At 46.8% G+C, this 13,893-nt stretch overlaps 1 protein-coding gene across 2 annotated transcripts; it reads left to right on the plus strand.

Annotated features, from left to right (window-relative positions):
- The first annotated feature begins 2,673 nt into the window (after positions 1-2,673).
- Positions 2,674-7,146, plus strand: MARCKS (myristoylated alanine rich protein kinase C substrate). Of its 2 annotated transcripts, none has more exons than XM_069851734.1 (3): positions 2,674-2,799; positions 4,836-5,008; positions 6,011-7,146. In XM_069851734.1, the coding sequence occupies exons 2-3, from the start codon at positions 4,910-4,912 to the stop codon at positions 6,740-6,742; spliced, it is 831 nt and encodes a 276-aa protein (XP_069707835.1). In that variant the 5' UTR covers positions 2,674-2,799; positions 4,836-4,909; the 3' UTR covers positions 6,743-7,146. The 2 variants fall into 2 exon arrangements, with proteins under 2 accessions (XP_069707835.1, XP_069707834.1); XM_069851733.1 differs by lacking the exon at positions 2,674-2,799 and adding an exon at positions 4,307-4,582.
- The last annotated feature ends 6,747 nt before the right edge of the window (positions 7,147-13,893 follow it).

Genomic DNA, 13,893 nt, shown 5'->3' on the forward strand with positions numbered 1-13,893 from the left:
ACTCATTTCTCAGACACAGGAAAAGATGCAACTATTCCACAAATCTGAAGTTAGTTTTAGAAATTAAAACTTTTGACATTATTGAGATCATACTGTCCTGCTCTCGCTATCAGAAAGTATACACAGACTAGAACAAGAATAAAATTCCCTTACTGTCCCAACCAGACAGTTTCTAGGAAAGTAAGCTGTTTTCTGTGCATGTGTTACAGTGTTTCTCAATAATGACCAGGACAAGAGAAGAAAGGGCTTTGGGGTAGATTAGCACATACGCAACATTATCTCTTGGTGTAAACTTTGATTATCATTTTTTGTTTTGCTTGCTGCCCTCCCTGCATAGAGGAAAGGTCTCCATGCACCCCAGGACACAAGGAGACTTCCCAGCGCCTCCTCAGAGCTCAGATAGCCCAGGGGAGAAGCATAACAGGGAACAACAGAAAGCACATGCTGTTTCAGTATTTCTGTAAACACTAGATTCCAGCTTCCAAAACCACTCTTAGATTCACTTTCTTTAAAGGCTTGTCTGGACGAGGATAAAGGTGCATTTAAAAAAAAAAAAAGTGCCAGTGAAAACTTTTAATTAACATGTTTTCAAATTCTCAGTGTTGACAGGGTGTGTTGCATTTTAGTGCATTTGCCAGCAAACGTGTTAAAATACATTTGTGTCCCGTCTACACGTGGCAAGTTAGGACATGTTTTTAAAAGTTTTAAAATTTAACATGAATTAAAACATGTTCATGGTTGTGCTTTTAGCCAAGGGTGAGTGTCGCTGCTGGGCTTTCCTGGTACTCTGGAAAGCACCTGCCATACCAGCAGGCAGCTGGTATTTAGCCATTTTCTCATTTACCTGAATTGCCAAAGGAAAGCTAACATTTCATTTACCTGCCCTGGAGGAATGGATTGAAAGTGATGTTCACATGATATTGGGAAAAAAAATAAAAACTGAGCATTAGTGAGATGGGAGGTTGGGCAGTGGTTACAGGAGTTGGAAGCCATGCTTTCATAGCACGGCCAACTGCAGTTTCAGAGGATCTGATATAAGGTCAGGATTTCTGCAGCCACATAAGCAGAGTGTGGCACAGCGTTCAGCGTGGCACGGCGTTTCAAGTGTAGTTAGACACTTTGCAGAGGCAACTTCGCCTCAGCTTCTCCTTGGCTGAAAGCTAGCAGCTTTTTTCCTAGCCACCTGACAGAAGGTCAGCGTAAAGTTGACAGAAGCACTATATACCATGTTTATACCCCAGCTAGCTTGACAGAAAAGTTTGCATAGTTGTGAAGCACCAGATTTGGTATTACAGATCATGAAGTCACAGCTGAGCATCAGTAACTCTGAGCCAGCTGTGATGCCTGTGTGGCCCAAACCATTTCATCAGTCCACACCTCAGCCTTCCCCTTTCCCAAAAGGTAGAGGATGAAAATAATCTCAGGCAAAATGTGCTGAGAGGAGTCACCTCAAAGAAAACTTCATCTGGGGGTGCAACACACAATTAGAAATCAGGAAATCATCTGTGGAAGCATCTTTAACTCTTGGTGGAGGTAAAGGAGGCAAATCCTTTCCCCTCCCATCACTCCCCCCTTCCCCCCCCCCCCAAACAACTGCCCAGCCCTATCTCTTCTTTTTCAGTTTTGGACTCCACAGAGTTGCCTCTCAGGCATGGCTGTCACATTCTTAGAAATATCATCACTCATGTCACATGGAGGAGATATGATTTTTTTGCTGACGTAGCTGTTGTGGTAAAAGCCCTAACACAAATACACTTACAATGGTACCACTTTTTCCAGGCACTACATCTCCAACAATGTATACACAAGCACCTTTATACCGATACCTCCTTGTTCCTGCCAAAGAAATCCTGCAACATCTTTTTCTGTGGAAGCCACTGTAGAGAACTGGTATTTTCACATTCATATCTGAATGTTGCAATACACCAATCAGAGATTGTTTGGGGTTAGTTATTTTTTCTTTCTTTCTCTCGTTCTTTCTCTCTTTTTCTTTTCTCCCCCCTATGGAAGGACATGAGAAGATCAGGAACTTGAGTAAAGTGCAAGTTTAAGAAAGAGGAATATCCCCTCCAGCGCATCTGTTTGCTTGGAGCTTAAAGGTGTGGTGTGACAAAGAGCAGCCTGGTAACTGGTGGGCTCAAGAGGTCAGTCAAGGGGTTAAATCTTGTATTTGCACCTCACATTCAAGGGTTCAGGTTAGAAAGCAGAGATAGCAGTGCAGGCTGTAGTGCACCGGGACTGATAGTGAGCATATATTCCAGATTTCCTGCTTGTCCAGAGACTCTAGAGAGGAACTTGTGGAACTTAGCATCTAGAATAATACCAGTCAATGCTTTTTCTTTTTTTTTTTTCTTTTAGAAGTTGTAAAACATTGGAACAGTTGAAAAACATATCAAAAGCACAACGCAAAGCACACGCCGTCAAAACTCCCACAGCCACTCTGTGACGCTTTTCAGTGACACTGCATTGAAATTCAGATGTAGGTAAAGGCGGAAAGTAAAACTGCGTGTGCTCATGTGGATGGAATCGCAGGTACCCGCGCAAGGTGGACATGTGACTTCTGATACCGATTACCAAGTCCTGCCACGGGCTTCCAGCGGGTCTTCTCAGGTCACCTGCTACATCAACCGGTGTAAAAAATAACATAAAGAGCCCCCAAACCAACAACAAAATCACGACCTGCTGAATATCCATTAAAAGGAGCAGAGAAAGCGCTAGGCGCGGAGTCCCCTCGGGTAGCGGAGGAGGATCCCGAAGAGAGAAGCCGTCCCGGTGTCCGTGCCCCGCGGTCGCGCCGCCGTCCCGCCGCAAGGTGAGGCCTCCGCGGCGCGCTCCGTCCCCTCCTGCCGCCGCCAACGCCGGGGAGGGCGGCAGCCCCCGGCCCCCCCGGGCCCAGCCCGGCCCCGCAGCCGCAGGTGACGCCGGGGCGGGCGCAGCCGAGAAGCCCCCGCCGGCCGTCGCCGGGGAAACCGCGGGAGCCCCGGGGCGCGGCGGCGGCGCCCCCGGCACCCCCCGCCCCGCCCACGGCGGCGGGACAGCGGCTGCGGAGGGGCTGCCGCGGGGCGGGGGGCGAGACAAAGGGAGCGGCGGCGGCTACCGGCGGCGGGGGGTGGGGGGAGAGAGGGCGGCTGAATCCCTCCCCTTCCCCTCAGCAAAACCGATCGAATGCCCCTTTTGCCCACAATAAACGAAATATTCCCTCGATCGGTTGTGAAGAACCGGCTGCCCTCGCCGGTGTTACCGAGAGGCGGCGGCCGCACAAAGCCCCCCGTCCCCGCCCGCTCCGGGTAATCCGAAGGGGGGCGGCTGGGCTGAGCCTCCCCGCTCCGCAGCCCTTCGTTATCGCAATGATTTTCACATCCTTGTTTATAAACACGAGGCGTTCGGAGGAGGTTACCCGAGCTGTGGGGGAAAGGAGCGTCGGTGACGCTCGCTCCCGCTCCTTAAATCGGGGGGTGGCGGCGTCGGGGGAGGCGACGCGGGTGGAGGGCTCCGGTCCAGCCTTTCCCGCACCGCACGGCCCCCCTCCCCGGGGCAGGGAAATCCATCGGATCCGTGATATTTCACCCACCCCGCCGCCGCTTAGGAGCTCGAGATCGCGGTTAATTCGCGTGCGTTTCGTTTCGGGTGACATCTTCTTCGAGGGTTTAAACTGAACGTAAACACACGGTCGGGGCTCGGGGAGCGCAGACGCTTCCCCCGTCACCGCCGCTGCGCCCACCGCGTGAGTGCCTGGAAATATCATCTCGAAACGGGGTCACCGCCGCAGAAGAAGACTTTAAAAACACAAATCACGAAAAATCAAGGCAGCAGAATTTAATTAGAGCCGCGGGCTTACGGCAAAATATTTTATTTCGAGCCAATATCGCTATGGGGGAGGGGTCCGTTCCTGCTTCGCCAGCGGCTCCTGCCGCCGCTGCTTTAGCGCTCGCCACATCTGGCCTACAGACCTACTAATTTCGACTCGTGATCTCGTTTGGCGAAACCTGATCTACGTGGTTCAAATACCTTCCAAATTGGGGGCGATTCGACAATCGCGACCAATTAAACCCAGGGAAGAAAAGGGGGGGGATTAAAAAAAAAAAAAAAAAAAAGAGAAAGCGGGGAGGGGGTGGGGGAGGCAGCAAATCCCCTCCTTTCCTCTCCCCCCCGCCCCGGGCTCGCTATCTGTTGCTCTCACGGCGGCAGCGGGTGGGGGCGGCGGCGGAGCCGGGACGGCTCGCACTCACACTCACACTCGCACTCCCCCTCGCCCCATTGTCCCCCACCCGCCCGCCCGCGCCGCTTTCTCGGGGTGTTTTGTTCGCTGCCCGGCGCGGGGCTCCGCGCGCCCGCCCGCGCCGCGCCGGAGCGGCACATTCATTATCGGCCGGGGGCTGATTTCAAACCGCTGCCATCGCGGCTCCATTGTTCGCCGGGCGGGCGGGCCCCGCCCCGCTTTGTGTGGCGCCGCGGCGATTGGCCGGCGCCGGGCGGAGGGCTGCGTCACCGCTCGGGAAGCCCATTCATCTGTGCACTTGGGCGTTGGACTCCGCATCTTATTAGCAACCAGGGAGATTTCTCCATTTTCTCCTTGTCTACAGTACGGCTACAAATCTGGGATTTTTTATTACTTCTTTTTACTAAACTTGGGCTCCTTTTTTTTTTTTTTTGCTCGACTTTTTCCTCCTATTTTTTCCCCTCCCTCCTGTGCTGCTGCTGCTTTTTGATCTCTTCAACTTTAAATTTTTTAAAAGGAGTGCATTATAATCGGTTCTGTTCTCTCTTCTCTTTTTTTTTTTTTTTTTTCCCTCTGGTGTGTGTGTGTGTTGCTGCTGCTGCTGCTGGTCGCCCAGTATTTATACCAACCCAAGGCTCTTTGTTTCCCCTCCTTCTGGATCTGTTGAGTTTCTTTGTTGAATAAGACAGCATGGGTGCCCAGTTCTCCAAGACCGCTGCAAAGGGCGAAGCCTCCGCCGAGAAACCTGGGGAAGCAGTGGCTTCATCTCCATCCAAGGCGAATGGACAGGTAAAAACACACAAAAAACATAAGAAAAATATTAAACCCGCTCCTTTTTTAAGACAACTTCGACGGACTCTCTTTCGCATCCTGTTTAATTCTTCTTCCTTTGATGCCTCGGTGGCACATTCAATGGAGAATACGGTCGATCCTTCTATCTTTGTAACTCGAGGCAAAGGAATAATTTAATTTTTTTAAACGGGCTCGGCTTTGAACGATTCGTTCCTTTATCTTTCCTGCGCGGGGGAGGGGGAAGGGGGGCGCACATATTTGTTGGGTTTTTTTTTTTTGTTGTTTTCCTTTTTATTTAAATCCCTCTTGTACTATGATGAGGTGTCTCAATGGCTCGTAAACGGAAGGATCTTACACCGCTTGGCTTTTCTGCCCGCTTAACCCTCCTTCTCTCGACGACCAGCGCCAAACGCCCCTCGCGGTGGCACCAGGGCGGCTGTGTAGTAGCGGGAATCGGAGCCACCGGGCTCGGGGGGTGGGGGGGAGCGGGGCAGGGGCAGCGCCGGCTCCGCCGCGGGGCTGGGGGGGGTCGGCAGCCGCGGGGCTCGGCTTCCATCGCTCTGCCCGCGCCGAGCCGGGCTGGCCGTGCCCCCTCTGCCGTTGCAGCTGCTGCCCGGGCGCCTCAAAGATGCAAATAATAGCGGGGGGGTGGGGAGCGCGGGAGCCTCTCCCGGGGGGAGAGAGGGAGAGGGGCAGCGGCGGGGCCCGGGGGAGCTTTGTTCGCCTTCCCCGCCCTGGACGGGGCGCGCCGGGGGCGAAGCGGCTCCGCTGCCGCCGCCTGGAGCCGCGGCGCCCTCTGGCGGCGGCCGCGCGGCCCGGCCCGGGGATGGCGGCGCGGGGTGGGGGGGGAGTGTTAAACCGCGGAAGCAGAAAAAGAAACGGGCGATGCCGTCGGGAGGGGAGGGCGGCGGCGGCGCCCCCCGCGTCCCGTTCCCCGCACACACACACGCACAACCCCCCCCGTGGGCACCGCCGGTAACGCCCGTCGCTGTCTTGCAGGAGAACGGCCACGTGAAGGTGAACGGCGACGCCTCCCCCGCGGCGGCGGAGGCGGGCAAGGAGGAGGTGCAGGCGAACGGCAGCGCGCCCGCCGAGGAGACGGGCAAGGAGGAGGCGGCCTCGTCGGAACCCGCCTCCGAGAAGGAGGCGGCCGAGGCGGAGAGCACAGAGCCGGCCTCCCCGGCCGAGGGCGAGGCCTCCCCCAAGACCGAGGAGGGCGCGACCCCCTCGTCCAGCGGCGAGACCCCGAAAAAAAAAAAGAAGCGCTTTTCCTTCAAGAAATCCTTTAAGCTCAGCGGGTTCTCCTTCAAGAAGAACAAGAAGGAGGCCGGCGAGGGCGCCGAGGGCGAGGGCGGCGCGGCCGCGGCGGCGGAGGGCGGCAAGGAGGAGGCGGCGGCCCCCGAGGCGGCGGGCGGCGAGGAGGGCAAGGGCGGCGCCGAGGAGCCCAGCGCGGCCGAGGCGCCCAAGGAGGGCGCGGGGGACTCGCAGGAGGCCAAATCGGACGAGGCCGCCCCCGAGAAGGCGGCGGGAGAAGAGGCCCCGGCGGCGGCGGCGGCGGAGGAGCAGCCGCAGCAGCAGCAAGCGGAGGGGAAGGGGAAGGGTGAGGAGGCGGCGGGCGCCGCCACGAGCGAGGCGGGCGAGCAGGAGGCGGCCCCCGCGGAGGAGGCGCGGCAGGAGCCCCCCCCCGCCGCCGAGAGCAGCCCGGAGGCGCCCGCCGAGCCGGCCGAGTAAGCGCCGCCGCGACGAGCCCCACGGACTGTTTTTTCTTCCCCCCCTCCCCCTCCCCCTGTTTGTTTGTTGGAGTGGTGCCAGGTACTGGTCTCGGAGAACTTGTCTACAACCAGGGATTGATTTAAAAGATGTCTCGTTTCTTTTTTTTCTCTCCCCTCCCCTGCAGCTCCCATCTCAAACCGTTGTGTGTTGCCGCCATTCCAACGGGCGGAGGGGGGCCCCTCTCCGCCCTCCTCTCCCACCCTCTGTTTTGGGGTTTGTTTGGGGTTTTTTTTTTTCATCAGTATTAATGTTCTGTTCTGGTTGGTTCAGGTTTTTTTTTTTGGCTTTTTTTTAATTTGGTTTTTTTTCAGTTCGATTTTTTCGTTTGTTTTGTTTGTTGTTTTTTTTTTTTTTTTTACATACTTTACAACTCTTCATATTATAGAACTTTTCCCGATCGGTCTATGGACATGCCCATATATGAAGGAGATGGGTGGGTCAATAAGGGATATCAAATGAAGTGACAGGGGCCGCAGTGGGGAACCCGGGGTGCGCAGCCCTTGCTGGGAGCGCGCCCCACCAGAAATGATGTAAGGGGTTAGTCTTTTTTTTAAAAGAAAGTTATTACGATGTATTTTGTGAGGCAGATGTTCTATAAGGTTTACAACACTACAAGTCTTGATTAAGAAGGAAAGGAAAAAGAAAAAAAAAATAAAAATCAATACCCAGATAAAGAGATCATAGTCTTAGGAATTCATTTAAACCATAGGAACTTTTCACTTATCTCATGTTAGCTGTATCAGTCAGTGATTAAGTAGAAATACAAGTTGTATAGGCTTTATTGTTTATTGCTGGTTTATGACCTTAATAAAGTGTAATTATGTATTACCAGCAGGGTGTTTTTAACTGTGACTATTGTATAAAAAAAAACAAATCTTGATATCCAGAAGCACATGAAGTTTGCAACTCTTTCCACCCTGCCCATTTTTGTAAAACTGCAGTCATCTTGGACCTTTTAAACACAAATTTTAAACTCAACCAAGCTGTGATAAGTGGAATGGTTACTGTTTATACTGTGGTATGTTTTTGATTACAGCAGACAATGCTTTCTTTTCCAGTTGTCTTTGAAAATAAAAGAAAACTCTTCAGATGCAATGTTTTTTTTGTGTAGCATCTTGTCTATCATGTTTTTGTAAATACTGGAGAAGCTTTGACCAATTTGACTTAGAGATGGAATGTAACTTTGCTTACAAAAATTGCTATTAAACTCCTGCTTAAGGTGTTCTAATTTTCTGTGAGCACACTAAAAGCGAAAAATAAATGTGAATAAAATGTATAATTTGGTTGTCTTTCTTTTCTGGATACTCTGGTAGCTTAAAGGGACTAGCCAGTATTGCCTAAATTTGTATAGTGAAAGTTATGTGTATTGTTAGCATTAGCGTTGAAAACTACCTTCTTAGATCCTGGTATCTGTAATATTCTCCATCTTTTAGAGAAACTGGGCAGTGCACCAGGTAATTCATAGGCTTTTCTGGCTCTAAAAAGAAGACTGGAAGGCAGTCTGAGCATGTACAGTGTGTGATTCTCCTGTCCAGGCTCCATCTTGCTTTTAAGACCAGAGGTATCCAGCCTATGAGAGTCTTGCCTCTTGAGGAAAATAAGATGTAATTTGAATTTCTTAGGATGGGGCACTGAAATTTTTATGCCAAGTTGCTTAAAAATTAAGCTCTCAAACAGACGTCCCACTCTGTGTCTTATTACTTGGGGACTAAACAGTTAGCTTGAAAACCAGCCTAGAAGGAGAAAGGGGGGAATTAACACTGCCATTCTGCTCAAAGTAATTAAAAGCAATATTTTCTTTTTTTCCTCAAGTGCTACTCCCAAATACAGGTGAGTTACAAAGCAGATTTCAAAATTTGTCTATAAAAATAATCACTTGGTGCTTGCCTTTAATTGTTAGTTTTTTTGGCTTTTTTCCAGCATATTGCTCAGGGCATATTATGCCTTAATAAAACAGTGGGTTCATGCAAGAAAAACAGCAGTGGTATTTGGAGGGTGGAAATTGAGTCAAGAAAGTGTTGCTTCTAAGTTTATAGGAGAAAGTTTAGTGTTACACTTATTTGCTTCCACCTAAATTTTCAGCAGAAACTCTTTGGAAGCAATTATGATTCATTTTATGAGAAAATGGCACGTTAGCACCTTGTTCCCTAAAGAACAAAGCCTAAACTGAATGAAGTACAGTAGATATCCTGCTGAATGCATACTTTTTTTGTTGGGTTTTTTGTTTTGTTTTTTTTTATTATTATTTTTTATTTTTATAATTCAGCTGTCTACCATTTTAACTTTGGCTTGTATGTACTCTAGTTGCCCTGGTATTTCTCTATAGCTTTAGAAATGTATTGAAACTATGCTATAATTGCTGAGGGACAAAAATAAATGGATGTAAAACAAGATCCTCCACACCAGTGTCATTCTTGGAGTACATGTGTTTGAAGTCTAGTGCATAACTGCTTTGCTAAGGGGTTTTTATAACTTGGCTGTAAAAACCTGTTCTAGACGCATGATGTCTTGGCCATAGAGTCAATGTCTCTTTTTAATAAATATATATATATTTAAATCCATGGATTCTTAAAGAGAAGTCTGCATTCCTTCTTTCTTTTTTTTTTTTTTCAAACTATATGTGTACATATGAAAAAAAAACAATCACTAGTAAAGCTGTTTTTTTTCAGATTTTTCCCAGCCTGCTCTCCTCAAATGTTCATGTTGTTTCCTTGCTCAGACAGTGGCATCTTTTGAAGTGCTTCCGGTTCCTGGTGGTGCAGAATCTCTCTTGCCCCTGCAGCTGGGCTCCTGGCCTGGGGCTTCATCATTCCATGCCTTGGCTTGACTTCAAATCTCCTTCAAAGTCTTAATAATGGCAGTTTCAAAAATACGTGTTAAGAAGACCAGTTGCGTGGTATACTCTTCTGGTCCCAGCAGCTGAATGAAATTTGATGATACCAGTTTTCTGCTGTGAGGTTTAAGAAGGTGGGAATCAGAATGGGCTTGGAATAGTGGAAATGGGGAAGTTTTGAGCTGCTTCGTCCTGCCAAAGAGTTGTGCAAGATCATTGCTCCTCCCTCAGTCCCCAAAGGAATGAGTGATCAGTAACTCCCATGCAATTGTAGAATATCCTTATTTATGTACAAGGAAAATGAAGCGGATGGGTGTTGGTTAATGGTGAGATGCTTAATATTCTTACTGAGAAAACTTCATACCTTTTTATTATTGCACTGGCTGCCTCGGTGAAAATGCTAATCATAATAAGTGTTGTAATTTCAACAAATTCTCTTTGAGAATTGGAATGCTTGTGACTGAAATGTGTGATTCGAGGTGATTTTCCTGTCTTGTGGATTGCTGTGGTTCTTTTTAAGCAGAATATTGATACTGCTATGACCAAGGTAACTTCTGTTTTGCTGAAACAGTATCATATTTTTAGGTGAAACTTACTCTGGAATCTAATTTTGCCTGTATAGAGGCTCTAGAGATTTACTTCTTTTATGTTGATTTACTTAGATCGAGGCAACAGTCCTCTTTGTTCAAGGTCAAAACTTGGTTGTACGAAAGTCCTTTCAAATTTCATGCCTATCTTGATAATACCTAAATTTAATTTCAGACTCTCCAAATCACAATGTCTGACCTCAAGTACTTGAGTTCATTACCTGCTTCTGATAGTTATTAATGCAAAATTGTAGAGACTTTTCCTTCAGGCAAGGAAGCAAGACAAGAAAAGTAAAAGGCAAGCTGGGTGAGGGAATTGAAGCCCAGGCTTTGGCTTCTGGTAGAGTGCATTCACCTTCCTGCTTGTATACACAGCTGTTCTATACAAATCAAGCGTCCATGTACCAACTTCGGACATACCTGCAAACTGCTGTTGGTTGTATTAGATGAAAACATTGGGTAAACAAATATTTCACTCTTTCATTATGAGGGAGGATATTGTCTGTGTTTTAAGAACGGGTTTTGTTATCGAATACTTTTTTGAAACAGCTAACTCTTGAACTTCACTTGCAGATAAAGGTCAAAGATTTTTATCTGCTTTGATTGTTTGGGTTTTCCAAGTTGTGCGTCCTTTTATATTGCTTTAAAAAAGATCTAGATCATGCACATTCTAGTTTGAAGCTGTTCTATCAGTTAACAGTTTCCTGCAAAATCAGTCCCTTGAATTCAGTCTTTATACTATTTGTATAGTGAAAGAGTAGTAAAAGGTCATCATTGGTGATACTGGGCTTGTTTCAGCATTCATTAAGTTTTAATAGACTGAAGTAGAATGTGTTTTCCACATTTAGCTGAAAGCATCCTGTTCCTAGGTTAAGGCAATTTTTTTTATTATGCTCAGGTCACTGGGATAGAATAAAGCAAGTACTTTTCTCCCCAAAGCATGCAGCAAGTGAAAATAGTATATTGTGTTCATAACATACTGTAGACAGTGGGGTTAATTTGTCCTCTTTACAATTCTGGGGACCTCAGCTAATTGACAATGAATAGAAACTATTACGATTGCAACCGAGTCCAGCAGGGCAGAGGCAAGCAGGCCAGGCAGCCTCGTGTTACTTGAATAAAGGAATGTAAGAGGTGGTGCTACGGTGAAGTACAAGGTTACTAGAAGTCTCTGTATTAGCTTGCCCTGGGAAGGGCCAGTGTGATGGTGAGCTTTTAAGGCCCGTTGCTTGTTTGAGGATTCAGAAAGGGAAGCTGTAGCAGCATGTTTAATGATGCACTTACTGAAACAACTGTTGACATCGCTCTGAAGTGGGAAGATCGCCTATTGGAAACATCAGAGGAGGGCCAGAAATGGGATCAAATTGATAAGTATGCCTAAACAGATGAGTGACTGAAGTGTTGACCGGTGAATAAAATACAGAGATAGCAGTACATAAATTTGGGCTGTATTATTGAGTACACTTCCTATACGAAACTGAGAGACTCAGCTTCAGAATGTCCATTTTAGGATATGGATACTGTTATTTGATAGAGGTGACATAAAACTTCAGTTAATGCTCTTGGAATGTTTTGAAATCTTGAGGAGGGTTACAAGTATTATTTATACATCTTTGCCCTCAGTCATTGTTACAGGAAGACATGTTTGTTCAGAGCAGGACTACCAAGATAGTAGGTGAGACAGAACATTAATACTTGCTGTTAGAAAGCCTCTTACAATACACGGAATATTAGTTCTCAAAGCTATGATGAATTTACATAACGTGGCTAAGACACAAAGGGGGAGGTGGGGGCGTGTAGGTGGGTGTCTTTTTTTTTAACACATAACACAATTCTGATTTCAGAGCAACAGGTATGGGGATATGTTGCTGGTGATGCATGCATTTTTATCACCAAGTAGGTAAATGCTCCAGGACTTAGAATTCTTAGGTTAATTCTTATGGCCATGTATGTGATAACCTGTGCTACAGAAGTGCTGGAGAGGAATTGTTTTGAGCCTTCTGGGATCCTTCCCAGCACCAGAGCTGATACTTTTGATAACAAAGTGTCTGATATTTGCTTTTAGCAGTGACCACAGTGACTAGAGATTTATTTTTAGATACGCTCCAATGTCTCTTGATGTTCACAGCTTAGTTTCTTAAAAAAAAAGAAAGAAAATAAAACACCTATGAATCTATTGGTTATGGAATTTGAACTAGCCGAGAAGCTGCAAGAAGTGACTTGCTAATATTTACTGGAGTAGTTATCGCTCTGAAATTTGATGTGTAGATTCACCTGAATATTTTAAATTAGTATGATAGCACAAAAGCCATGCTTACAAGGGTGACCTGCTGTTCAAAGGAAACAAAACCCATTGTGGAGCTGTTGCTAATAGGCTTCTTGCTGGAAAAGAACTGTTATGGACGAGGAAGCGAAGACTTGCGTAGGCAGTACCTTTAGAAAACGAGAGTGAGAGCTAAAAAAAACAAATGACAAACTTTAGGAGCTAAAGGAAGAAACTACTTTTTTTTTTTTTTTCTATCCCTCTGGAGCAAGGCTGTCATAGGTCTAAAGTACCCCCCATACCTTTCTAGGAAATACAATTTAATTATGTAAGACACTGTTTCCACTGGAGTGTAAAGCCAAGCCCTTTTTAAAGAAACACCAAGGAAACAGAGTCCAAAATTGATAAAGGCAATGTTTTTTCAGGAATGAATCATCAGGCCAGTCACAAGTCCTGCACGGCAGTTCAGGAGCCTGTTAAAGCAAGCTTGCCAGACACAGCACCTTGGAGAAGACTGGGCAGCAAATATTTTCCATCTCAGTAATCAAACAAAATTGCAGAAATCATGTGCTGATACTCAGAATACATGAAGGAATAGGATTTTTTTCCCCTTGATTCTATTTTTGCATACCCTATATCTGTATTTGGTTTCTAATGAATATTCAGGAAGAAAACCTAAAACACTGGAGAGAGAATAACTCCAAAATTTCTCTAAATCCTTTCCTCTGGATGTCTTTATGCAGGTATATTTGAATCCCCTTTTAATATTTTATTCTGATGGTTTACACCTAACTTTATGATTTAGTCCTCACATCGAGAAATGATATTATATGTATACTAAATTAGATAAGGAATTTTGTGAAGGACTCATTTTGGCCTCATTCTTCTGTCACTGAGATCCATGAGAGGATAATTAAGCAATACAAAAGACTTCCAAAATTCCCCCATAAATGTTACTAACAGTAAGAGAAATACGTTTGATTCTTCCACACAGCATCCACCTGCAAGCCACCTGAAATAGAGTGGGTAAAATATAAGGACAAGGAAGTGACTGTTTGCATGAATTAAGAGACTGAAGACACACAGGACCACCCTGGCAAGATATTCAGGAGCACTTTCATGTGTCACTGTCATAAATGGCAAAAATGAGATGCTGCTGGAAACTTATCCTCGTTATTATATATGCAAGAGTACACACCCTGGAGGTTCATCAGGCCTAGCTTTCCACCTGCTACCACCACATGAAGTCTGTCTAATGCTTGACAAGCCTATACATGGAGGTGATAATGCAGAAATGTCTTTAAAAGCTAAAACCATCGGAAACGTTTACTGTTTTCAGTGTAGAACTGACAATTTTTGATGGTCATTGATATCCACCTAATGCTCTGTTGCCTGGTACGTTTTTCTGGCTTTGTGCTGCTTTCAT

Source organism: Phaenicophaeus curvirostris, chromosome 2 (genome assembly GCF_032191515.1).
Source record: "Phaenicophaeus curvirostris isolate KB17595 chromosome 2, BPBGC_Pcur_1.0, whole genome shotgun sequence".
In the NCBI taxonomy this organism is placed as follows: domain Eukaryota; kingdom Metazoa; phylum Chordata; class Aves; order Cuculiformes; family Cuculidae; genus Phaenicophaeus; species Phaenicophaeus curvirostris.

What these genes read in the sequence shown, in the direction of transcription:
- MARCKS (XM_069851734.1), top strand. Translation starts at nt 4,910, where the DNA reads ATGGGTGCCCAGTTCTCCAAGACCGCTGCAAAGGGCGAAGCCTCCGCC. An exon ending in CATCCAAGGCGAATGGACAG is followed by an intron (nt 5,009 to 6,010) that starts GTAAAAACACAC and finishes GCTGTCTTGCAG; the next exon opens with GAGAACGGCCACGTGAAGGT.